The sequence below is a fragment of the Leptopilina heterotoma genome, unplaced genomic scaffold, assembly GCF_015476425.1.
Source record: "Leptopilina heterotoma isolate Lh14 unplaced genomic scaffold, ASM1547642v1 Lhet_206, whole genome shotgun sequence".
Classification (NCBI taxonomy): Eukaryota; Metazoa; Arthropoda; class Insecta; order Hymenoptera; family Figitidae; genus Leptopilina; species Leptopilina heterotoma.
The window spans coordinates 1303242-1330604 of record NW_025110922.1 but is presented as its reverse complement, the minus strand read 5'-3'; the positions used below and the strand labels follow the sequence as shown (position 1 = coordinate 1330604).

At 23.8% G+C, this 27363-nt stretch overlaps 2 protein-coding genes across 4 annotated transcripts in view; one reads left to right on the top strand and one right to left on the bottom strand.

Moving 5' to 3' along the window:
- Window positions 1-322: 322 nt before the first annotated feature.
- LOC122501223 lies at window positions 323-17142 on the top strand. Of its 3 annotated transcripts, none has more exons than XM_043610532.1 (5): window positions 323-459; window positions 8444-8923; window positions 12003-12262; window positions 12589-13201; window positions 16603-17142. In XM_043610532.1, the coding sequence occupies exons 2-5, from the start codon at window positions 8444-8446 to the stop codon at window positions 17005-17007; spliced, it is 1758 nt and encodes a 585-aa protein (XP_043466467.1). In that variant the 5' UTR covers window positions 323-459; the 3' UTR covers window positions 17008-17142. The 3 variants fall into 3 exon arrangements, with proteins under 3 accessions (XP_043466467.1, XP_043466465.1, XP_043466466.1); XM_043610530.1 differs by having other exon boundaries at window positions 12000-12262; XM_043610531.1 differs by having other exon boundaries at window positions 361-499; window positions 12000-12262.
- A 5608-nt stretch (window positions 17143-22750) lies between these two features.
- LOC122501272 overlaps window positions 22751-27363 on the bottom strand; it is a 57654-nt gene continuing 53041 nt past the window's right edge. The window contains exon 6 of the mRNA XM_043610610.1: window positions 22751-26332. Coding sequence (XP_043466545.1) covers window positions 23076-26332 — 3257 coding nt within the window. The 3' untranslated portion in view covers window positions 22751-23075. The remainder of the gene's footprint in view (window positions 26333-27363) is intronic.

Below are 27363 nucleotides of genomic sequence, written 5' to 3'. Positions count from 1 at the left end.
ATGACAGTTCGACATGGCCCATCAAACGGTGTTACAATGTCTCCGATATCCTCCCGGATGGGTTAACCGCAGGAAGAAAAAGAAAAAAAAGAAGAAGAAGGAGAAGAAAAAGAAGAAAAAAAAAGGAAACGGAAGAAGTATTATTTATTCCCTTGATGAAATGAACAAGATATTGGCGTTGAGAGAAATAAAATGTGGGGGAGGTGACAGAGAGGGAAAGGCTTAAGAGCGAGAGAAGAACAATAAGAGAAAGGGAAAAGGATGGAGAGCAAGAAGAAGATGCAAAATGGACCACGCGGCAAGAAGTGGGGACCTGCATTAAAAGTTAACGGGGCCATCGTCTCAGCCCCAGAGCTATCTCGGACCTTGAAGAGTTAAGGTCATTGCTACGGTTATCGGTTCAGTGCAGCTGTTGTTTATGTAATTAATCTTGGCACGTGCTTCAGGCCCAGTTTGACGGTCAGTGCTTCTTGTGGGAACAATCAAAAATAATCAGAATGTATGTAAGATTCGGCAAGGTTTTTCCTTCTCTCAGTGATGAAAAAAAAGAAATTTTGATTTATTCGTGCGAGATGATAAAAAAAAATACAGACAATAGTCAGAAGCATTGTGATAATTGACCTAAGTAAACTGCAATTGTGGATTAAATTATTAAACTGAAGTTACCGACGCAGTTTTCGACGCGAGGAAAGAAGAATTTTCTTTAATTTTTGCTAAACAAATTTTTTTTTATTTTAATTATTGTTCGAAATTTTGAAACCGAGCCGGGGACGGAAAATAGTTTTTTTTGATTTAATTTCGTCGACTAAAACTTTGGTAACTTCAGTTTCGTATATTAAAATAAACTCGAATTGAATTGGATTAATGTTAAGTCCCCCTAAAGTTCCGAACGTTCAAACAAGAGCGAACTTTATTTATTTTTTCTTCAAATTCAAATCGTAAATTAAAAAAAAAAAATTCGTGAAGTTCACAACATTTATAATCAACGATTTCAGATGAAAAATATTTTTCTAAGCAAATTTTTATAAATTTTTGTATAGAAAATATTACGTTAAGTATTAACCGAGATATTATTAATTATTAACTATAATAATCGTCTTATTCTTTCATTCATTCTGTCCAAAGTTTGAAGTTAGTTTTTGTGTATGCATTTGTTTTTTTTTAATTATTTTTTTCTTTAAAAAATATATTGTTTGACAAATTGAAAAAATGCAGGTATTTTTTCATGACTTAGAATAAAACAATATTTGCTAACTGGAAATTAGAAAATATAAAAAAAATTATGATTAACAATTTATTATACGCTTGTTTCTGTAACAAATTTTCTTTGACTGATCTAAATAATGCAAATTTTTCTCCTTTTTATTTATATAAAAAATATGAGAAAATTGTTAAAAAATTATAATTAAAAAATAGGACATATACTCATCTTATGAATTATTTATATTTCTCAATAACAATATTGTTCACAAACTCATTCTTCTCTTTTGGAAAAAAAAGCTTTACATATTCTATTCTATTTGTCAATTACAAATTTTAATTGAAAATGAAATTAAAACTTTTTAAATTTTAAGAAAATAAAACAAAAAAATTTTATTAAAAAAAAAGGTTCTGTTACATTTATTTACGAATTTATTTAATTGTAAAATTATTCGAAAACATCAATAATTTTTTTTCAATAAATATTTAATCAATATCATTTTTTCATAGGAATTAGAAATTTCAAATTCAAATATTTTTAAATTCAATAACTTATAAGAATATTTTTATAAAACATGAAGACAGCGATTGCTCCGAGTCGAAGACTCGGAGTGATCGATTTCTTCATGTTTTATAATAATCAATGATGACCGAGTGATAAAATCATTGAATATTATTACAGTAACTATTTCAAAATTATTTCCATCATTTCACATCAATTATTATTTTCTATAATTTTTAATTATTTTCTGTAAAAATAATTGAAATTTTATATTATTTATAAAAATAATTGAATTATTGCGATTTTTTAAAAAATTTGCAAATAATTGAATTCATGAGAAATTTTTATTATTTATGAAAATAATTGAACTTTGAGGAAGAATTTTGTTATTTATAATGATAGTTGGGATTTTGACGAGAATTTTTTTTTTAAATTTGAAAGATAATTGAATTTTATGAGAAGAATTTTATCACTCTTGAAAATAATTTAATTTTTGTAATTTATTGTAATTTATCAAAAATTGGATTTTTTTAGTGTTTTCAACAAAAATTTAAATTACAATTGAATAATAATTTTCAAAAGAAATATTTGTGAACAAAAAATTTTATTCTTTTTAGTAGAAAAAATATTACTTTTTTTTTTTAATCGTTGACAATAAACTTTGTGAACTTCACTGACGTCTGGAAAAAAATTTTATTCAAATAAACGATTACAAATATTTTTTAAATACTGAAATTATTGGTTTAAATAGGAAAATTTTTGTTCTAAATATTTTCAAAAATTACTGTCTACAATAAAAAAAAAATTATTGCATTTTTTTAAAAACGAAATTAAACATTTAAAATCTTAATTTATTTTGTTTATACTTAGCGCAATAAAAATAGACACACAAATAAATATAAAAATATATACTGGATTTAAAATGAAAATTATTCGTTATTGATTTATAATGCAGACTAATTTTTTTAAATATTTATAATGACAAAAAATTTTCTTCATTTCACGTTAATGAATTTGACAACTTTTATAATCAATGATTTAGAAGAAAAAAATACTTTTCTATTTTCTTTTTGCATATTTTTGTACAAAAAATGTTTTAAATAATTTTCGATCAATAATTAATGAATAATTTCACCAAGAAAAATTTGTAAACAAAATATTTTATTTGTTCAAGTAATTTTACGTTCGTTACTAAATATTTTGTCAAATTAATTTTACGAGGCCTTTAAATTTAAAAATTAATTTTAATTAATCTTTAATTTGACAAAAAATGTTATTGATCTCGTCATGAAAATATTTTTTTTTAATTTTTGATCATAAACAACAATTGAATTTTACCGAAGACAATAATTGCAGCTTATTTTGATTAATTATAAATATTTTCTGATTACAAAATGAAAAATGTGATATTTTCGGAACTAAAAGAGTAAGTGACGCGAGAAAGAATTTTTTTTTTGTTTTTTTTTTAAGTAGCTTTTTTTATGCCCTTTTCTTAAGAGACGATATTAAACCGGTAAATTCGTGAGGTTACCGAGGGAGAAGAAATAACACTTGCTGCATCGTACAGAACAAAAATAAAAACACCAAGTGCGACGAAATCATTATTCTTGACTGATAACCGTGATAAATTTCCTTTTTTCTTTTATTGTCATGGAGTTTTCAACGGAATTTTTAGTCATGAAAAGTTTTATATTAAACAATTTTCAAGTAAAATGATGAGCGAATAAAAAAAACAGAGAAAGAGAGAAAAAAGTAGAAAAGGTAGAGAGAAAAAAGGACATTTTTTTCACTGCTCTTCTTTTTTTTCCCCTTTCCAAAAAAAAGGAAACAAAAAATAGAAAGTATACTTTTTTTGTCTATTTTTGTTCCTTATCAAAAAAAAGCAAAATAAGTGGAAAAAATAATTATTCAATATTTATCTTACTTTTTTCTTCCTTTTTTTAAATTCAAAAATTAGAGTTAAGAAAAAAATTGAAGATAATTAGGAAAAAATTGAAAAAAAATATTTGATATTAGAATTTTTTTCTAACGAGACAAAAAATTAATTTTTCTCTATCAAAATTAAATAACTTAAAATGTTTCTTGATTAAAAAAACGAATTTTCATTTTTTTTATTTTATTTTCTTTTATTTGACAAAATGCAAATTTCTTTTATTCGAACTTTTTTATATTTTCTTTTTATATTCGCAGAGAAATGAAAGTCTTCAAAAGAAATTGAATATAGACAGGAAAAACTTTTCTTTAACAAAATATTATTCAATATCCAGAAGAAGTTTCTTTATTTGTACAAGAAACAAAAATTTTTAATGTTCCATCAAAACAAGATTTTTGGGAAAATTTTCCAGTTTTTTTTTTAAGTAAAATCCAAATTTTCTTTATGTTTTTTTTAAATCAGAAAAAAGAATTTTTGAGAAAAAAAAAACTTTTAAAAAAAGATAGTTAAAAAATGAAAATCTCAAAAAAGCTTCAACTATAGAACAGGGATCAGTTTCTCTAGAATAGCGAAAGTTTTAACTGAAACAACTAAAAATTTCGCTAATATTGTGAAATTTGTAGCTGTTCCAGGTGAAATTTTTGTTCGCGACGAATAAACAAATAAATTAAAAATAATAATGATAATAATAGTAAAATAATAAATAGAAATAAATTACCAACAAAAAAAAAATAATAATAATAATAACAATAATAATAATAATAATAATAATAATAATAATAATAATAATAATAATAATAATAATAATAATAATAATAATAATAATAATAATATTTATAATAAAAATAATAATAATTTTAATAATAACTTTAATAATAAAAAGACAATAATAATAGTTAGTTAGTTAATAATATTAATCAATAATAATTAAACTTAATAATTAAAAATCGAAATCTAAATAAATAAATAAAAATAAAATTTTAAATACCAAAAAAAAACATAATTTGAACTTTAAAATAAAGAATATTAGGATTTTAGACGAAGAATGTATTAAAAAAGGAAAAGTAGCTAATAATAAAATACTGAAAATTTAGAAAGAAATAAAATAAACCCAAAACAAAATAAGCATAAAGTAAAAAAAAAATATTTTTTTAAAAAACAATAAATAAATTTTTGAATTGAGGGAAAATCATTTTCGAAATGATTAAAAATAATAATAAAATATAGGTATGTATTTTGTGAATAGAAAAAAATAAATTGCCGAAATAAAACAAAGAAAATAATAATATAATAATAAAAAAAAAAAATTTAAAATTTAAAAAAAATTATAAAAATTTGTTTAAAAATTTTTAAAAAATTAATTAATAAACATTTTGTTTCTTTCGTAAAGAAAAAAGAAACGTATAGGTTTAATACAGTCATCATTGAATGAATTATTCACGTGAACTTAAAATAAACAAAACGGAATATTTTTCCACTAGAATATGTGGTAAAGCCAAATATTTTTCTAAACTTAAACACTATGAAGTACCGCTTTAATTTGCCTTGCACTTAACGGAGTGTACAAACTGCACTGTTTGCAATTTATGGTTCGTATAATTATCGCCATTCCATATATATATATACACTCTGATTTCCGCAATTATTTATGAACTCTTTAACACAGTTACGTGAAAAATTTCATTTCAATTTAACATTTTATAAACGCCTAATTAACAGAATTCGCACTATATCCATATATTCGCCATATAAAGAAAAATTACTGTCCTGTCTTATAATAAAATTTTATCTATTTAGTAATATACGGGATTGAGCCCTAAAATAATAAAATTTAGGAAAAAATAAAAATTTTAATTAAACAATTTAATAGTTGAAATTAATTTTATTGAATAGCGTAATAGCACGCGGAATGCTGCATTCACATTCCTGGAATATTTTTTTTATGGGAAGCTTGGGAATCCAAACGAATCTTCTATTCATATTTTGAAAATATTAAAAGTATCGAATGTTTGGAATTTTCCTTTGGAATAATGTAGGAATTTCTCAGCAAATTATTATTATCGAAATATTTCACATCAGAATATTGCATTGGAATTTCATAAAAATATTTAAATTACAATTATTGATATGATAAGTTACTAATCAATCTTTACGCAATTTAAATAAATTCATTAATTTATTTTGAATTACATATACCTAATAGAAAAGTTAAAAATTTAAAAAGTAATATTTCTATGGAATATTTCTGTAATATTTTTTTTTTATTTATGAAAACAATTTAAATTTACAATACATAAAATTGAATGTATTTGAACAATTTTAACTTAATTTATTTTAATTTGCTTACGAAATTATAATTTATAATTTATAATTTATAATTTATAATTTATAATTTATAATTTATAATTTATAATTTATAATTTATAATTTATAATTTATAATTTATAATTTATAATTTATAATTTTTTTTAGAATTTATAATTTATTTAATGAACAATTTTACACAAAAATTCAAAAAATAATTAAATTTTATAAGATTTGCGTTTATTTTACTTTTTTTTATAAACAATTGAATTTTAAAAGATTTCAAATTGAAATTGAAGAAAATTTCCATCTTAGATAATTTTAATTGAACATTCTAATGTTAGTTTTTGAAAAATAATTGAAAATAATTTTATTAAAAATAATTTAATTCTCAAAGGAATTTCTCAAAAATTATTTTCAAAATACTGGATTTAGAAAAGAATTATAAGTAAAATTTTCGAAAATAATTGAATTCTAGAAGATTTACTTTTAGAATTTTAAAAATTGAAATTTCAAAAGGTTTCAAATTGAAATTTAAAAAAAATTGAATTTTAAATAATTTTAATTGAAAATTCTAAAGTTAATTTTTAAGAAATTTCAATTAAGAATATTTTGGTTTTGAAATCATTTTAATTGAAATTTTTAAAGAAGTTAGTTTTTGAAAAATTTTAATTGAAAATAATTGAATATTAAAAATAATTGAATTCTCAAAGAAATTTTTCAAAAATTATTTTAAAAATACTGGATTTAGAAAGGAATCTTAAATAAAATTTTCAAAAATAATTGAATTCTAAAAGATTTGCTTTTGGAATTTTTAAGATGGAATTAAATTTCAAAAAGTTTCAAATTGAAATTTAAAAAAATTGAATTTTAAATAATTTTAATTGAAAATTCTAAAGTTAATTTTTAAAAAATTCCAATTAAGAATATTTTAATTAAAAGTAATTGATTTAGAACATTTTTTAGAAAATTTGGTTTTGAAATCATTTTAATTAAAATTTTTAAAGAAATTAGTTTTTAAAAATTTTTTATGTGAATTTAATTTAATTACCTACAAATAATTGATTTAAAAAAAATTTTTGAAGTTAAAAATGTCGAAAATAATTAATTTTTAGAAAAATTTGCATTTACGTTTTTTAAATATATTTTAATTTGCAATTTTAGAAAATTTGGTTTTGAAATAATTTTAATTGTTTCTAGAGAAAGTTAGTTTTTGAAAAATTTTTGCATAATTGAAAATAATTTAATTAAAAATATTTTTGAATTCTCAAAGAACTTTCTCAAAAATTATTAAAAAATAATGGATAAAAAAATAAATTTTACATAAAAATTCTAAAAATAATTGAATTTTAGAAGAATTGACTTTACAATTTTTAAATATAATTGAATTTCAAAAGGTTTCAATTTGCAATTTTAAAAAATTCAATTTTCAAATAATTTTAATTAAAATTTCTAAAGAGAGTTATTTTTTGAAAAATTTTAATTAAAAATATTTTTAGATTAAAAGTATAATTGAATTTTCAAAGCATTTTTTCAAAAATTATTAAAAATAATTGATTTAAAACATAATTTTTGTTAAAAATAAAAATTCTAAAGAATAATTGAATTGAAATCATGAACATAATTCTATGGAAGTTTACAAAAAGCAATAATTAAAAATTCTTGAATTTCAAAACGTGTGAAATTAAAATTTTTCGAAAATCTAAAAATTTTCGTGAATTTTACATAACGATTCAGAATATAATTTAATTTTTCACGAATTGCTTTTACAATAATCTTCGAATATAATTGAATTTCAAAATATTTAAATTTAAATTTGCAATTTTAGAAAATTTAGTTTTCAAATAATTTTATAATTAAAATTTCTAAAGAAAGTTATTTTTTGAAAAATTTTAATTGAAAATATTTTAATTAAAAATATAATTTAATTTTCAAAGAACTTTCACAAATATGATTAAAAATTATTGATATAAAAAATAATTTTCGTAAAAAATTCTATAAAGGGTAATTGAACTAAAATTATGAAAATAATTCTGTAGAAGTTTACAATAGTAATTCTAAAAAATTATTGAATTTTAAAATTTTTGAAAACTCTAATCCGGAATTAATTTTGGGAGTAAATCGGATTATTCTTTATTGTCAGGGAAAAAATTAAAATTCTGTCTGAATAGATATTAAGGAAAGGTCAGGGAACGACAAAAATTAATTGTTATAGCAAACCTGTTATGATAATTAATATTGTAATTTAAATAATAATTATTGATATTACCATTATTTTCATTTAAATTTAAATATTTAATATTTTATTTTAATTTAAAAAATTATTTATTTAATTAATTTAATTTAATTTTTATTTAATTAATTTTTTAATTTTCTTTTAGATATTTAACTAATACTGAAAGTTTACTTCTTAAGCTCCAAAATCCTTATCGGACATTATTATTATAAACATAAATAATAATAAATAAAAAAATAAAATAATAATAAATAAATAATTTTTGCAGATGGCGTCGTCAAAAGGAGCACTCTATCTGCTTCTAATAGCCCTCACTTTGAATCTTTCGCTCGGCAGTACGAAATATTACGTGAAATTGCGAAATGATCCGTCGGATGCGTATAAAATAAAAAACCCCTACGATCTTCGTGTTCTCCATTATCCACTTGGTGGTGGGAGAGTGTCACTCCAAGATGACATTGGAGCGAGAATTCAAGACGAGGATCAATCAGCGTCCATGGATTTCGGTCCGAAATTGGAGAGAAGAAATTCTTTCGAAGAATCCTCCACCTTCAATCCCGATGTACTCAATAAATTTTTGGAAGAGTACGCGAGTAAAATAAAAAGCACCACCGAGAGAAATTATAAATATCCATTTAGAGTGATGCCCGACGAGAAGCAGGCGAATTTTGGCACGAATATCGATGGACCACTCGAGAAGGAAGTCATCTCGTCGGAAATTGTCGTCAATTTAAACACATCGCAGGGGGTTAGAATTCAGTTCTTTTTACTTTATCGATGAAATGTTATAGCAAAAATATTTTTTGTTTTTTATTTTTTTCGTTCTTTTTAGTTTCTTTTTAGTATTTTCAGTATTTTTCCATTTTTTTGAATTTTTTTGTTTCTTTAGTTCTTTTTTGGTATTTTTTTTCAGTATTTTTTAGTAATTCTTAAGTTATTTAGTTTTCTCAGTTCTTTTAGTATTTGTTACCTTTTATTTTCTTTTTAATATTTTTTATTTGTATTATTTTTATTTTTTTTTATTTTATACTTTTTATTTGTCAATTCTTTTTATAGTTTCTTTTTAGTACTTTCAGTATTTTTTAGTTTTCTTAGTTCTTTCAGTTTTTTAGTTTTTTAATTTCTTTCAGTATTTTCTAGTCTTCTTTCAGTTTTTTAGCTCTTTTTAGTATTTTTTAGTATTTTTTTAGTATGTTTTTAGTATTTCATAAGTTGTTTAGTTTTCTAATTTCTTTCAGTATTTTCTAGTTTTCTTAGTTCTTTCAGTTTTTAATTCTTTTTAGTATTTTTTTAATATTTCTTAAATTGTACAGTTTTTAATTTCTTTCAGTATTTTCTAGTTTTCTTAGTTCTTTTAAAATTATTTATTACTTTTTATATTCTTTTCAGTATTTTTTGTTTTCTAGTTCTTATATTTATACTTTATTTATAGTACTTCCAGTATTTTTAGTTTTCTTAGTTGTTTCAGTTTTTTAGTTTTTTTTAGCATTTTTTTGGTTTTTTTGTTTCCTTAATTCTTTTTTGATATCTTTTTAACATTTTTGAGTTCTTTTTTGGTTCTTGTTAATTCTTCTTAGTTTCTTTTAATACTTGTTCCTTTTTGTTTTCTTTTTATTTACTTTTTAGTAATTTTTAGTATTTTTTGTTTTTCAGTTTTTATTTTTATATTTTCTTTTTAGTACTTTTAGTATTTTTAGTTTTCTTAGTTTTATTTATATTCTTTTTAGATTTTTTTCTAGAATTTTTCTCAATTTGTTTATTTTTTTCAGTTCTTTCATTATTTTCTAGTATTTATTTAGTTCTTTCTAATTCTTCTTAGTTTCTTTAAGTATTTGTTTATTTATATTTCCATTTTAATTTTTTTTTTTTTTTAGTTTCTTTTTTAGTCGTTTATTATTTTTTTAGTTTTCTTTGTACCTTCAGTTTATTTAGTTCTTTTTAATTCCTTTTTGGTTTCTTTTTTGTAATTTTAGTGGTAGGTGGTCACTTTTTTAAAAAATATTTTCTAATTCTTTTTTTCTAAAAAAAAAACCCAATACTTATGAAATTTGTTTTCTAATACAAGTTTTTCCTACAATTTTTGATTTGTAAAAAAAGTTTTTCTAAAAAGTTATGATTTCTAATATTTATTTTCCTGAAATTTGTGAAATTCCATAATTTTATGAAAAGTTAGAAAATTGTTAGGAAATAGAAACTTTTTGCCTATTTTTTGCTTCTCAATCACAATTATTCTATATTCTGTTCACAAAATTATGAGTTTCTTTTTGAAAAAGAAGAAAATTTTTTACAAAATTCCTATTTCTTATCACAATTTTTTAACAAAATTCTGTTCTTCTTTCAAAAATAAAGAAATAATAATTTGCATCCATTTTTATACAAAAATTTCCAAAATTAAAATATTTATAAAACATTTTTTTTTAGAAAGCTTTAAAGAGAGGAAAAAAATTCCTATAATTACTATTTGTTAATTACGATTTTTAACTAGAGTATTTTATAATTTTCTTAAAAAATTTGCATAATTTCTATTTTTTTACAATTTTTTAACGAAATCTCAAATATTTTTTTTAATGAATTAAAAAATTTGTATCAATTTTATTTTTTCATCATACATCTATTGATTTTCATTACCAAAATTAAATATTTTTAGAAAAAATAATAAATAAATTTGAAAATTATCATTATTAGAAAAATAAATTTTTAGAAAATGACCTTTATTAGAAGCAAGAAATTTAGAAAATCACCTTCATTAGAAAAACGTTGTTTAGAAATTCACCTCCTAAAAAAAAGTTTCAGAAAATAAAAAATTAGAAAATACGTTTTCTTTTTTTTTAGTTTAATTTTTTTAGTTTTTTAGTTTTAGTTTCTATTTACCTTTTTTTAAAAGTATTTTTTTAGTATTTATTAAGTTGTTTAGTTTTCTCAGCTCTTACAATTTCTTTATATTTTCTTTTTAGTTCCTTTTTGGTTCTTTTTAATTCTTCTAAGTTTCTTTTAATATTTGTTCCTTTTTGTTTTCTTTTTATTTCCTTTTCAGTAAATTTTAGAATTTTTTTTTATAAGTTCTATTTGTAGTTTTTTTAGTACATTTAGTATTTTTAGTTTTCTTAGTTTTATTTATATTCTTTTTAGAATTTTTTATAGTATTTCTTAATTTCTTTAGTTTTTCAGTTCTTTCATTATTTTCCAGTATTTATTTAATTTTTTTTAATTCTTCTTAATTTCTTTAAGTATTTGTTTTTTAGTTTTTTTTTTAGTTTTAGTTTCTTTTTACCTTTTTAAAAATATTTTTAACTATTTATTATAAGTTGTTTAGTTTTCTCAGTTCTTTAAATTTTTTTCTACTTTCTTTTTAGTTCCTTTTTGGTTTCTTCTTAGTAATATTTTTGTTCCCTTTTGTTATTCAGTTCCTTTTTTGTTTTTCAGTTCCTTTTTCCTTTCTTTTTTTAGTACTTTCAGTATTTTTCAGTTTTCTTACTACTTTCAGTTTTTCAGTTGTTTTTAGTTCCTTTTTGCTTTCCGTTTAGTAGTTTTAAGTTTCATTTTATTTCCTTTTTAGTTTCATTTTATTTTCTTTTTAGTTTCATTTTATTTCCATTTTGGTTTTTATTTTAGTATTTTTTTACTTTCTTTTTAGTATTCTTTATTTTTTTTTGTTTTCTAATTTTTTTTTTTTTTCTAATTTTTTTTTTGTTTTCTAATTTTTTTTTTAAGTTTAAATATAGACCGGCAGGTCTAAATATAGACAAACATTTATACTAATATTTTTTTGAAGGATAATTCCAAAGTTGTTTATTTATTATAATGACTCGTTATTTTTTTTGCAGCAGCAGCAGCAGTTTAGCGATTTGAACGATACCTCGAAGAGAAACAGTTACTGGAGTGGTAGTAATTCTCACGACGACAGAAATGGATGGGTGACTCTGGATGCAGTTCCCTGGTCAAAGAGCAAAATTTCTAAATGGCAAGCTAATAATCCCACTTCACAACGGCCGTGGCCTGACTCTAAACCTTGGGACAAGCCGAATAGCGGCAAACCGTGGCCATCTGATTACACGTCCAGGCCAACATACGAAAACAATAAGCCATGGTGCGTACAAAAATAAGGAAAAATTTTTACAACTTTAGTTCAAATATTTTCAAACTCAACGTACGAAAAATTCTACTCAATTTTCTTTTCAAAACTAAACGTACAAAAATCCATTAAATTAATCAAAGAAAATTCCTTAATAATACTTCATTAAATTAATCAAAGAAAATATTTATGGATTTATTTCCATTTATGGAAATAAATCCATAAATATTTTCTTTGATTAATTTAATGAAGTATTAAAAGAATTTTTTAGAAATTAAAATAAAAAATAAATTAATTGTCATAAAAATATAAAGTAAAATTAAAAAAAAAATTCTCAACAGGTTGAAGCCAAACTGGCAGGAGCAATCAGGTGAAAAACCCTGGCTGTCAGATCGACCAAAACCGAGTCAATCGATGAGGCCCTACATCGACAGATACGAGGAGAATCCCGAACAGGCGCAAACTTGGCCACCAGAAAATAATAATAACAACAAACCCTCGTGGAATCGTTATCCGGACAAATATCGACCGACTGGCGACATTATCACCGACGAGAGACCCTCGAATTTCCCCAGCAATTGGGATCGACCGCAAATGTCAAAGCCAAGTTACACATTCCCCGACAGGTTCACAATTAAAAATGAAGAGGACAATTGGAAGACACAAAACTATAACGATCGCCACGATAAATATCGACCGAGTGATTCAAATGATAGGCCACATTTCTCACAGTATCAATATCTAAATGAACGTCCAGCGAATCATCCGGCGAGTGGCGATGGCGAATGGATTTTGCTGTCGACAAATCGTGGATACTCGAAATCGCGTCAGAGATCAATTAAAATTGATTCAATTAAACCGGAGGGTCTGACAATTGTCAATGGAACGAAAATACAGAATTCGAAAGTCGATGAAAATGATCCGCCTGTTCCTGTGATGACTTCGAAACGACAGGTGAGATGAGTTTTTTTTTGTTTATTTTCTTTCCTTGATGATTTTAATTCACGTGTTTTTTTTTTTAGACTTAAGAATCCAAATTGAAAGGCAATTTTAGTTGAAACTAGTTTAGGTTTTATTTATTTTTTTTTATTTTATTTATAGAATTTTAATTTTGCAATTTATTTTCTAGGCGCACTTTATTAATTTCTTTGCACTGACTCTGAGACTTTAAAGTCTCTAAGCGTTTTTTTTACCTTTTTTGTAATTTATTACACACCCAAAAAAAAAAATAGGTTTTGTTGTTTTTAAAAACGACTTTTTTTCCCAAAAAAGAGATTTTTTTTTCTCTTTATTACAATAATGTCTACAAAAATTATTAAATTTAAAAAAAAAAATGTTCGTAAATAACAAAAAACGGAAAAAATTCTCTTTTCGGGTAAAAAATTAATTTTTAGAAACAAAATCCCTTTTTTAGAAGAAAAGATAATTTTAGGAAACTACAAAATTTTTTCTGGAAAACCTTTAATTATTTTAAATAATTCTTATTGAATCAAAAACATCATTTTTTGAATTAAAAGAATCAAGATCATTTTGTTGTTTCCAAAAAATACTTTTCTCTCCAAAAAAAGTTTTTTTTACAAAAGAGAGAATTTTTTCCCTTATTTTTGTTGTTTCCAAAATTTTTATTCAAAATAGGCCAATTAAAAATCCTAATTAAATGAAAATAAATTCAATGAGGATTTTTTAAAATTAAAAACAGATTCTTTGGAAAATATTTTGTTTTCAAAAATTTGCCTTTCCTCCCAAATAAAACAATTTATTTTTCTTTATAAAAAAGATCATTTTTTCCCTTGTTTTTGAAAATTTCCTTTCTTGTGAAAAAAAATAATTTTTATAGAAAAAAAAAGTGGAAAAATAATCCCTTTTTGAGGAAAAAGGTAATTTTTCGAATCATCAAAAGTTTTTTTGGAAAATTTTACTTAATTTTAAAAAATCCTATGTTCCTAAAGTTTTAAAAGTTCAAATGAATAACAATATTTTTTTACTTCTTTTAATTTACATTTTTTTAAATAAAAAATTATTTTTTATATCAAAAAATTGACTCTTAACTAAGTAAATTAATTTTAATTTTGAAAGTAAGATTTTGAAAGATCTGAAAGATTTTCAAATGTAAGATTAATTTTTAAGATGAAAATTAAAATAAAATATGATTGAATATTTCACATAATTTTTGTTGCATTGAATCAGATAATATAGCAATTAAGGTGTATCTAATTAATTTTTTAAATTATTATTATTTTAATATTTTAGACTGAATAAGGTTGAAATTTCACGCACTATTTAAATAATCAGTGAAGCTGAGAATAAATAAACAAATTTTTTTATTGCACTTAAAAATTATTAGCTAGAAAATAAGAAATAAAATGAAGAACAATAAATAATAAGAATTAACAAAAAAATTTAATGAATAGCAAAGAATAATTATAAATACTCGTGTTCTTTAATTTATTTGAATTTAAAAAAAAATTTGTTTCATTTTTTTTTAATTTAAACAATTTTTTTTTTTTTACTTAAATGCTGAAAAAAAATTTAAATAATGCTTGAAATTTCAACATTATTGCCAGCATGTTTGAAAAGTGACACATTGCAAGTGACTTGTTCCGTGAATCAATGTCTGATAAAAAACTGCTTTTTCTACTGAACAACTCACGTCTGAAAAGCCAATCAGTAGAAATGGAAAGTAAGCGTCAGACATCGCACATTTTATTCTCTAAAAAGATTTTTTTTATATTTTCATCCAATTTTGGCTTTGAATACATAAATTAATTTTTATTTTCAGTTTTATTATTATTATTATCATTAGATAAATAAATTATAGTAAACATAAAGTAATATGTCTGACTATAGCATTTCTTTACTACTTAAATTCATTATACAGCTAAAATTAACTATTTATCGATTTAAACGAAAAAAACGAATAAAGTAACTTTTACTACCCCAACAGCACAAAATACTCCGCTCACATTCCAAAAATATTTAATTCGAACCTTGGGAATATTTTTCTAGAATATTCCATTCTAGGAATATTAAAATGTCGCCTACCCTTGGAATGTTCCTTTTAAATAACATTCCATAAAAAATAGGATTATTCCATAAGAATATTGTAGGAATATTCCATTGGAATATTACAGGAATATTCCATTGGAATTTTGTAAAAAATATTTTTTTTATTACCCCTTTTATTAATATATTAATCAATTTTCACCTATATTTCAATAAATGTGTCAATTCATTCTAAAATGAAAATGCTCCTGTAATATTACAATGGAATATTTTTACTATAATCCAATTACAATATTCCTGCAATATTCCAATGAAATATTTTTACTATATTCCAATGGAATATTTCTACATTATTTTAAAGAAATATTCCTATGGTCGAACATTTGAATATTTCTAAAATGTTACTGGAATATTTATTTGGAATATTCTCAACATTCCAATGGAATATTTTCCACTAAATAGAATTTTAAAAAAATTTATTTTAAATTGGAAAAATTGTAAATTTAAATTCTGATATTACAGTGGATAGTGGAATATTCCCATAATTCAATAACATATTCCTACTATATTCCAGTTTCAATGAATATTCCCTGCAATTTTTACGGAGGAATATTCCAAAGGTTGGTCATTTTAATATTAAAAAAAAATTTTTTAAATTAAAGAAAAAACAATCAATCAAAAAAAAATATTCCTACTATATTCTAATTACAATTTTGCAATTGTATATTCCTGAAATTTTTCCAGAGGAATATTCCAAAGGTTTGACATTTTAATATTTAAAAAAATAAAAAAAAACAAAAAAAATAAAAAAAATAAAAAAAACAAAAAAAATAAGAAAAATTAAAAAAAATAAAATAGAGAAAATAAAAATAAATAATCAAAGTAGTAAAAACACATTATAGTCAGACATGTGAAATTACATATAAACGCAAGAAATAACAATTTTCTCACGCAAAAAATGAAAATATCAACAACCAAAAAAAAAAACATTGAATCACGGAAAGTCAATTTTGATATAATTTTTAACATTTTCAAGCCAACGCAAGAACCTGACTAACAATTTCCTCTCCGATTGAAAATACATTAATAAATATGTAAAAAAGAGTAATTTTCTCTATAAGAAAAAAATAAAAAAAAAAACTAAAATACACACCTAAAACTGAAATAAAAATTTCATCTCTCCAGGATGAATCCTCTATCTAAGTTCTTGCGTTGAAGTGCAGAATCGTTGCCTGCCGCTGAATAAGTAAAAAAAAAAAATGAAGGACTGATGCTTGGAGACGTTAAACTTTGTTTGTGTCCAGATTACCGTTGGAAAAAAATAGAAATTTTTAAAGCTTCAACGTTCGCAGGTAAGATTAACGGTACTCCCATCGGTGAATGGTACGAATACAACCACATCGCACGGTGGACTCCTTGAAGTTGAACGTACCTTCAAAACCGTTGATCAAAGTCAAAAGGAATATGAAAATAATCGCAAGAGCAAACTGCAGCAATCATTATTCGCAAAAAGACCAATTAGAAATACAATTAATGCTGGAAATCCTTCCAATTCGGCCATATTAGCAGCCGTGGGCGCCGGTATGCTGCCAGCAACCATGGCCATGATGATTCCAATGATGTTAGGGAGAAGGAAAAAACGCGATTTACAAAATAATAGCCATTTGGAGCAGCACACAATGACGAAGGCTTTTTATCTCGATCGACATCTTATGGACAAGCACTACGACCAAAGAACTAAGCTACTGAGGTTTTAGATATTTTTTTAGATACTATTTTATTTTTTATTTATTGGCTTTTGGGGAGATTTCATTTATTATTGAAAAAACAATTTGTGATTTACATGAGATTCACAAGTTTTGAATGTTCAAATGAAGGAAACATTTTTTCATCAACTACTTTTTTTTGTCTTATTAAAAAAAAAATTGAAAACTAAAATTTAATATTTAGAAACTATTAATTTTTTTATTTTACAAAAAAAATATATTCTAATAAAATTTTAGTTTGAATGAAAATAAATCCGTTCATTTGAACGTTCAGAACTTTAGGAAAGGTGATTTCCTAAGAAAGTGAATTTCATCCTTTTTTTTAAAGGAGATCTAATATAATTTTTTTTATACTCAATTGCTGAAACAAATTTATTTATTTCAATATAATTAGTTACTTGAATATTGTGAAAGAAATAATTATTTATATGTGAATTATTTAAGAATAATAAATATTTATTAATAAATAGTAATGGAAATTTATTAAATAAATTAAAAAGATAAATAAAAGATCAATAAGCATTTATTTGTATTTTTTAACAATTTTTTCGTTAATTTAAAAATGTTCATTATGAATGTTCATTCGCAATTTTTCATTTAGAAATTAATAAATAAAAACAATAAATTATTATTTACAAAACCCGCAGAAAAAAAATATTTGACTCAAAGCAGATTAAACTTTTTATTTATTGCAAATAAATTTTATTCTATTCAAATAAAATATTTTTTTTTATAAAATATTTCTTTGAATGTAAATACTAATAATAAATACTAATTTATAAATTAATAAATAATAATAAAAAAATTATTTTAAATTGTATTTATTAAAGAATATTTATTTGCAACAATATTTATTCATTCAAATCAAAATTTCGTTTATTTATAAATTGATAAAAATAGTAAATTCTGGCAATAAATAATTAAAATATTAATATTTATTTATAAACTAATGAATATTAATAATAGATATTCATTAATTTATAACAGAATTTATTGTAAATATCTACGAAACAAATAAAATTATTTGTTATTTATTAATTGATAAATGCTAATAATAAATGTTTATCAAACAATATTTATAATAAATTTTTATTTTATAAATTAATGAATATTCATAATAAATATTAAATGTCAAGAAATTTATCAATCCTCCAAGTCAAATATTAAAAAATAAAAACTCAATTTAATTTATTCAGTTTATTCATAATAAATGTTTATTTGTATTTAAAAGAGTTTTGTTATTTATTAATTGATAAACATTAGTAATAATTAATAAATACTTATTTATAGTAAAGAATTATTTTATAACACAATTAAAAAAAAATATTTAAATATAAATTAAATTAATATAAAATATTTAGAAATATTTCAGAAACAAAATGTGAGTCAAAATTTTACTACCAATAATTATTATTGTCCTATTTTTCATTTATTGTTAATTTTCAAATTGTAATTAAAATTCAGAGAGTTCGTTTTAAATGCAATAATAAAAATTTGTAAATTATATTAAAAAAATTTTTAGCGACTCATTGTAAATAGTTATTAGTAACCAATTATTTTGAAGAAATTCAATTTGTTTTCAGTGGAAAAAAAATTAAATTTTATTAAATATTTTCTACAATTATTGTCGACAAATTTATTTAATAGTAAAAATGTGAATTTATCGCTCAGCGATAATTATAATAATAAAGATGGTAACATCGATTAATTTATTGAATTTTAGAATTAAATATAATTTTTGTAAACGAAACTTTTAAATAAAAAAAAATTTTCATATTCACATTTCACAACCATTTCATTGTAAATTAATATTTGCGGTGAAATATAATCAAAATAGAAAATTGTAAAGAAATAATTTTTTATCTAAAAGTACGATAGCTTTTTGGTGAAATGTCTGAAAAATAAGTATTAAACTTTCAATCTTTCTCAATAGTTTTTATAATTAAAAATTTTGAAAAACAAACTTTTCAGAAATTATGCAGTTGGAAAAAAATTTCATAAAATTGGTAAATCGTTTTGTAGTCAATTTTTTTTTTTTATTTTTTAAAAAGCAAAATATGATTTAAAAGTAAAAATTCTTTATTGAATAAAATAAAGATTGCAAAATAAATAAAATCAGAAACCTTTTAATTATTATATTGTTTATTGATTTTATTATACAATTTGTAATTCGCTTTGTAGCTAAATTTAATTATTAAAACTTGAAAAATTATTAAAATTATAAATAATATTTATTGATTTTAATTTAATGTATTTTCTGAATAGTTTCCTATACCAATGAAACTTTTTTCTGACTGAAAATTATACAATACTTATTATACAATACTTATTTAATTATTTACTTCCATAGGTTAATGAACATAATTAAAATTTTTTTTTTCTTTTATCAGTAAAAAATAAATTATCAGAACAACATAAGAGATTAGATTGTTAAGCGTACTTAGTAATTTATTAATATAATAGTATATGAACTAGTTAATAAGGTATCTTAATGGGTGATATTTTTTTATGAATGCTTAATTAACTCATGTAATGAATATTCACTTGGTAATATTTGCTTCTATTCTCGATTATTAACTAATTAATATAATTAGTTTATTTAATTAATTAACTCACTCAGTTAATTAATAAACAGAATTTTTTCTAATTTTACATAAAGTCAATATTTTATGTTAATTAGAAAATCGATAAAAATTTATACTTTTAATAAAAAAATAAATACAAAATAAACACAAAATAAATAAAAATTCTATAAAATGCTTTTTGTAAAAGAATTTCGAAAAAAAATTACCAAGAAAATGTAAGAAACAATTACATAGAAAATAGTACATTTTCACTTAATTCCTAACAAACTTATTGTTTATTTATTTTTTACTGACAGGCTGATTTGTTATTAATATTACTTAAAATAAACATTATTGTGTACTTTTTATCATATTTTATATTATATAAATAAAATTTTAAAAAAATAATTTGTATGATACAAATAATTGCGACAACGAAAAGAATACAATATTTACTTCTCAATGATAAAAAAATGTTATTTTATTGTTAACGTTTATTTACACATTATATAGTTCGTTATAACTTATTTATAAATATATACTATAATTATTTATTTATAAACTACATACTTGTTTTGTATACTTTACAATAAATCATTCATTCCTTCGATCTCTTCGATTGATAAGAAATTTTTCCATTTCTTCATTATATTTATTCAATCACTAATTTTTCTACTAATATTATTATTTAGAAAAAAGCCTTAAAAATTGTTTAAATTTTAGAGAGCTGACAAAGTTTTATAATCTAATAGCAATACTGATATTATTTTTTTTTCTATTTTTTTCCTGGCGTTAATTTATTTGATTGTATAAAACTTTTTATTTTTCATTTAAAAAATTAAGAAACAAAAAATATAGAACTAGATGAAAATATAGAAAAAAAATCACAGAAAATTGTAATAAGTGGAAGATTAAAATTAAAATTTTTTAAAAATACAATGTTTCTAATTTCTATAAAAAAAAAAATTTTCTAAATACATTTTCTTTTTTTTTACTTTTTTTCTGTTCTTTAGAAATAATTGTTTTAAATAAAAGAAATCATTTCTTTCAGTCCTTAATTCAGTGATTAAATTATTCGAATTTTTTAATTACACTTTATTCTACTGTATAAACTAATTTTTTAAAATTGAAAATTAGTTTTTTAATTGAAATCAAGTTTTTTTAAAATTTAAATTCAGCGTTTCTAATTAACTTTCATTCAGTTTGGTATATAATTAAATTTCGTTCAAAGCGCTTTTCGATAAAATATAAAAATTTGAATTGCAATATTTTTTTAAAACAAAAATCGAGTCAATTCGGAATTAGATGGTAGTTAATTATTACAAATTAACTATTATTTAAATTTCAGTTAAACATTTTCGCAAAATTACAAAAATTGGCAAATTATTTTAACTGTAATTTACTCTCACAACATCTATAATTGCAGCAATATTGATGAAATTCGAAATATTGAAAAATAGTGAAAAATTTATTTTTATAGTAAATTAATGTTATGGTAGAAATTTAGAATAGAGAGACAATTTTGTAATGTTGCAAATATTGCTGCAAATTTAGATACTCATTGATTATCTATAACCGTAAAAAATGTACATTTTATAAATCCAACCAGCACGTAATATTACTTGTAATGTCAATATTATTGCTTGTAATATTACTTGTAATGTCAATAATATTGTAAAATTTTTCGAAACCATCAATAGTTTTAATTAAAATAAATATTTAATCATTATTATTTTTCCAAGATTTAAGATTTTCAAAAATTTCAAATTCATTTAAAAATCAATTTTTATTAAAAAATTCTACGAGAATTCAATTATTTAAATAAAAAAATGAATGATTTATAGAATTATTGAATGTTTCTCAAAAAAAATGAATTCTCATAAAGCATTTTATCAACGAATTTTTAAAAAATTATATTCTTTTGACAAATTTTAATAAATTTTTTAAAAATAATTACATTTTTCGAGAAATTTGATTAAAATTGTATTAAAAATAATTGAAATCCAGCATTGAGTCTTATTATTTATGAAAAGAATTGAATTCCCAAAAAGAAATTTTATTATTTATAGAAGTAAGTGAATTCTTGTAAAAAATATTATTTATAAAAATAACTAAATTATTGTGAAGAAATTTATAAAAAATTCAAAAATAATAATTTAATTCCGTGAAATTTTTATTATTTATGAAAATAATTAAATGTTTGCGTAGAATGTTATTAAAATTTCTAAAAATAATTGAATTGTTTCGAAAAATTTTATTAAAATTGAATTAAAAATAATTGAATTCCTGAGAAGAAGTATATTATCTATGAAAATATTTAAATTTTATTGAAATTTTTAAAAATAATTTAATTTCTGCGAAGAATTTCATTATTTGAGAAAATAATTGAATTCTTATGAAGAATTTTATCAAAAGTTTGGAAAATAAATGCATTTTTTTGAGAAATCTTATTAAAATTGTATTCAAAATAATTGAATTGCTGCGAAGAATTTTATAATTTATGAAAGTAATTAAATCCCTGTAAAAAATATTATTTACAAAAATAACTAAATTATTGCGAAGAAATTTATAAAAAATTCAAAAATAATTTAATTCTGTGAAATTTTTATTATTTATGAAAATAATTAAATGTTTACGTAGAATGTTATTAAATTTTTTTTTTTTAAATAATTGAATTCTTTTGTGAAGTTTTTGAAAATAACTGAAATTTTGCCAAGAATTTTATTAAAATTTTTGAAAATAATTGAAATTTTGACAAGAATTTGAAAATTTTTTAAAAATAATAATTGAATTTCTATGATAAATTTTATTGCTTTTTATAATAATTAAATTTCTGCAATAATTTCTAACTTCTCAAAAATTCAATTCTTTTTTAGTTTTTTCTAACTGTTTTTAATAATTAATTAAATATGTATAAAAAAAAGGAATTAATTTCAGAAAAATTTGAATTATTATAATTTTTTAATAATCTAAGTTCTTAAAACCTTCTAATTAAACTAATTCGAAATTGAAATTTTCTAAAATTTGAAATTGAAACCTTTCAAAGTTCATATATTTATGAAAATTGTAAGCAACTCTTTTAAAATTCAATTAATTTTGAAATAATTAAGTTAAATTAATAATTATTCCTTAAATAATTAATAATTAATAATTAATATTTTTATGAGAGTTCTTCAAGAATTAAGTTATTTAATGTTTCTAAAAGAATCATTCCATTGAATATTCCTAAAATGTCAATAGAATATTTATTTTGTTATATTCCCAATATTCCAATAGAATATTTCAGGGACGTGCAATTTCTTCCTAATAGTTTCAAATAAATTTTTTTTCTGATACTTTGATATTGTAATGTTACTAACATTACTTGTAATATTACAAACATTACTTGTGATATTACTTGCATTAATACAGCAATATTAATTGCTAGTTGAAAATGAACAGAAAACCTGATTAATCAGACATAATTCCCTTTGACTTTAAACAAAAAAAATATCATCATTCCTCTCCATTAAATCTTTTTTGCACATGCCCCAAATATCTCGCAAAACCCTCACTGGCATGTTTCAAGAGCGTCAAACCCAATTTAATTTTAATCTCCGCAATTTTCTTCACAATCGAAAAAATACTAAATCCCTCATTCTCTGGAACTTTCGGCTTCTCAGTCGTCACCTCATCATTGAACCAATCCTCAGTCGTTGTCTCCTCGTTCTTAAAATGAGTAGTACTCTTCATTTTAGTCGTCGTATCAATCGCTTCAATTTTCACCGTCGTCAAGTGTTTCACAGCTGGGAAACTAGTCGACAACATTGCTCTCTTTGTTGTACTCTCCGAATGTTGAATTTCATTCTCCGAAAGATCCTCCTCGAGTTTCTTTTTCAGAATCTCGTCTTTTGATTTATCATTGTCGACAACAACCTTCGTCGTCTTCTTTTCATCTTCATTCGGTAGGGCCGAGTCGATAATGTCGAAAATTTCGTTACTCAAAGGCACCTCCTCCTCTTGGTGCTCCTTCTCAATTTCTGTCTTTGTCGGTATCAGTTGAATAACCGAGTCTCTTTTAATTTTTCCCGAGGGGTTCGATCTTCTCAGTCGTAGTAATCTAGGTCCGTGCTCAACCGCAACGGCAGTTGGTGTAATTTCAATTTCTTCATACACCACATCTTTGCTGCGAATCGGTTCATTTTGCAGATTTGCCGTATAGGCCTGGGGGATATTCACCGAATTTTTCGGAAAATTAAAAGTCTGGGCCATTTGTTGTTCGAATTTTGTCTGCTCCGTGTTTATTTGCTTCGAAGTGTCATAGTCCGCTCGTTTGCTCGCTGTCGGTACTGCCTTCTCCTCGGGACTGTACTCTTTGGGTATGTTACCGACGACGAACTGCCGATTGCCGTTCACTTCCTTGCCGACGGTGAAATCCGATTTCTGCCGCTCGTAGTAATTGGGAGTTGTCGGTAACTCGGGATACTTGAATTCCGTGTTTCTGTAGTTGACACTTTCGGCCGGTCGGTAAATGGGTCCGGACGATGGTTTCTGCTCGAGGGGTTTCCTCGTACTTGTCGAATAGGGCCCCTCGTAGTGATGGTACTTGTAGTAGTTGTGCTCGTAGTCCTTGTTCCCGCCGTACTTGGCGTCGTGCTTGGTCATTCCCTGGAGAACTTTAGAGAAGACCTCCTCCTCGTTCTGACCGTAATTACCCCCATACTCGTCGAGATTGTACTTGTAGTTGGGCTCCAAATCGTAATTCCGCCGGGCGATTGAGCCGCCGAATGGATAGAGAAAGTAGGACGCGAGGCCTAGACCCAGACCAACGAGGGACATGACACCGAAACTGGGCATTACTTCCCTACTCAAGAAATTGTAAATTTGTGTACTGATGGGTTTTTGCACTTGTTTCTTCTTTGTTTTGGTACTGTTCACAACCTTAGTTTCGGGTTCGATCTTTGATTCTTGAATCGCGTTCTCGGCGCTCGAGGGTTCGGCGATATTTAGAGCTTCGGCGATTGTCGACAGGGCAGACAGTGCCGAATCAGTAGGTTCGGTTGTACTTGTCGGTTTACGTCGTCTAGTCTTGTTCTTCTTCCTCTTTGACGACTGTCTTCGTTTCGATGTTGGCTTCACTGTTGTCGTAGTCGATTTAATGGGTTCTGACGTCTCGACGTTTATTTTTGTCAGTTCGGGATTGAAATCGAATTTTAGATCGATTTTCGAAAGAATATCCTGATTTGTAGTATCCTTCGGATGTACAACTTTCTTTTGATCCGTTTTCGAAGGTTTCTTGGTTTCAAACACTTTTTCGATTTTCAAAACTGGGGCATTTACCTTTATCGGTTCGATCTCGATTTTCGTCATGTCGTCGACTGGTTTCTTTAGCTTCACCTGCAGGACGTTGTTGACTTTGTTGCTGCTTGGTTTTGTTCTGTTGTCTATCATGTCTTCCCTGATTGGACTTGGCTTTGTGAATAATTTTGTGGTTGGTTTTGGAGTTGATTCGGGGGATGGAGTTTTTTTCGTTTCGGTGTAAACGGAGGCTTTTATTTTGGTGATGAACATGGGAACTTCGGTAGTATCCGCTTGGGTTGAGATCATTTGTACAGGTTTGAAGGTTACCTTTTCGATTTTTGGAGTTGGAGAGTTGTGGATTTCGGGTTTGGATGTTGTGGTTGTTGTTTTTCTCTGGGGAGTAGGTTTGGGTTTATTTTGGGGTTTTGGTGCCTTGGTGGTTGCATTTTTAATTGGGTTTATTTTGGGTTTGGTGGTTGTACGAAGTGTTGGTGGGACTTTTTTTGTTGTAACTTGTTTAGGCGTGGTTGTTGTTGCTTCAAAATTGTCGGAGAAAAGTAAATTTGTTTCTTTGGCTTCATCAATTGATGTTGATGCTGTTGTTGTAGTTTTGGGTGTTGTGCTTTTCGGTGTTGTAATTTTGGGTGTTGTACTTTTCGGAGTTGTACTTTTTGGTGTTGTACTTTTCGGTGTTATACTTTTCGGAGTTGTTGGTTTCTCGATTTTTTTAAATTGAGTTTTTTCGGGATTTGGAGTTGATTTCTCAGGCTGTTGGGTAACCTTCTCCGTTTTTGTGATTAATTTCTCTAGTTTGGGAGTCGATGGAGTTGTTGACTTTCTAATGAGATTGGGCGTTGATTTTTTAGGAACCTGAGTATTTATTTTCTCGAAGGAAATGGGCGGTTGGACGGTAACCTTCTCAACGGAAGCGGATGCAATTTTTTGATCGGGGGATTCTACTTTTTGGATTGTTGACGTTGTCTTAACGATTAATTGTCCTTCGTTTGCGGGAGGATATTTGGTTTCTTCTTCGTCCTCGAGAGGAAGGTCTGTGGTTGCTGAGGGTGGATTCAAAAGAATCCAAGTGGAGATTCCACCAGTTGTTGTTGGTTGTACTTTATGGTTCGGATGTCTCATGGTATTTAATTCTTTTTCTAATTCCTCTTCTGTTAGTGCCATTGCTTCACCAGGATGACTGCTTTCGAGGAATCCAAATTTTGAATTGATGGGTCTTTCCTGAGAAATGTGTCTTGTGGCATTTTTTTCAAAATTTAGAGAATCGATTGTCTTTAGCATGGAAGAATGTTCAGTTTCTTTCTCCGATGATTCGACAAAAATTAATTTAGTTAAAACATCATTTGACGGTTGTTGTTGCTGTTGTGCTTTGTCTTTTGTCAAAACTTCCTTAGGATTTGTGACATTTAATAATTGCGTGGCCACCGTCCTCAGGGATTGGTCCATATGCTGAAGATCTTTCAGCTGCCGCTGAGAGTCAGATGTCGATGGCCTAAAAATAAAAATATTTCTTAAAAAACAGTTCGTACTAAAAAAATATTTTACTTCAAATTATTTGCACAACAAATTCCCATAAAAATATTAAAAAATAAATTTTTAATTAATCTCTTCCATTTCGTTAAATGTAAATTGTAAAATCATAATTATCATCTTCGTCACAATAAAAATACAAAAAAAAAATTAGGTAAAAGAGTCGCTATTTTTCTTTTGATAATCTTGAAATAATAAATCTCAATGAAAATGGTACAGATATTTTTTAATATAAATTATTTATTAGTATAGATTTTATACAGATACAGCTTTCTATGAAGAAGCAAAAATATTTATTCTTATCCTAAAATAGAATAAAACGAAAGTATAATTTTTAATACAATATTTTTTATGCGTCAAAAAGAATGTAATAATTAGAGGTGTGCAAAAAGCTCGAATAGCATGGTCGAGCTCGAGCCGGGCTCGATACTCGAGTCAGGCTCGAGTTTTAGTTACTCAAAAATATTTGAGTGCTCGAAAAATTCAAGTGCTCAAAATTATTTTAGGTTTAATACTGCACGTGTCGGATGGAATTTGGTTCAAGTTCGGATTGATTCTGCTCAGCTCTGATAGAAAAACGAAAAGCTTGAAATACTCGATCGAGCTTTTTGCACAACTTTAGTAATAATGAATTTTTGAATGTATCGTGTAATGGAAAATTGTAATCATTGACGAATTATTGCCCAGCTCAATGATAAACTAAGATAGTCTATTATAGTAATTTGCTACACGTTTTCTGCAAATGAGGCCTTAAATTTTATGTGCGTACGTGAGCGAATCTCGTAAAAAGGGAACAAGGAAAGGAGATGATTGGGAAATTTTGCATACAGTATACATCTGCGGGTAATTCAAAATTTCATTAAATATTTCAAACGAAGACATATTTTCTTTTAATAAAGATCTTAATAACAATCATCAATATAATTTTGTAATACAAAATTTCATATATAATCAACGT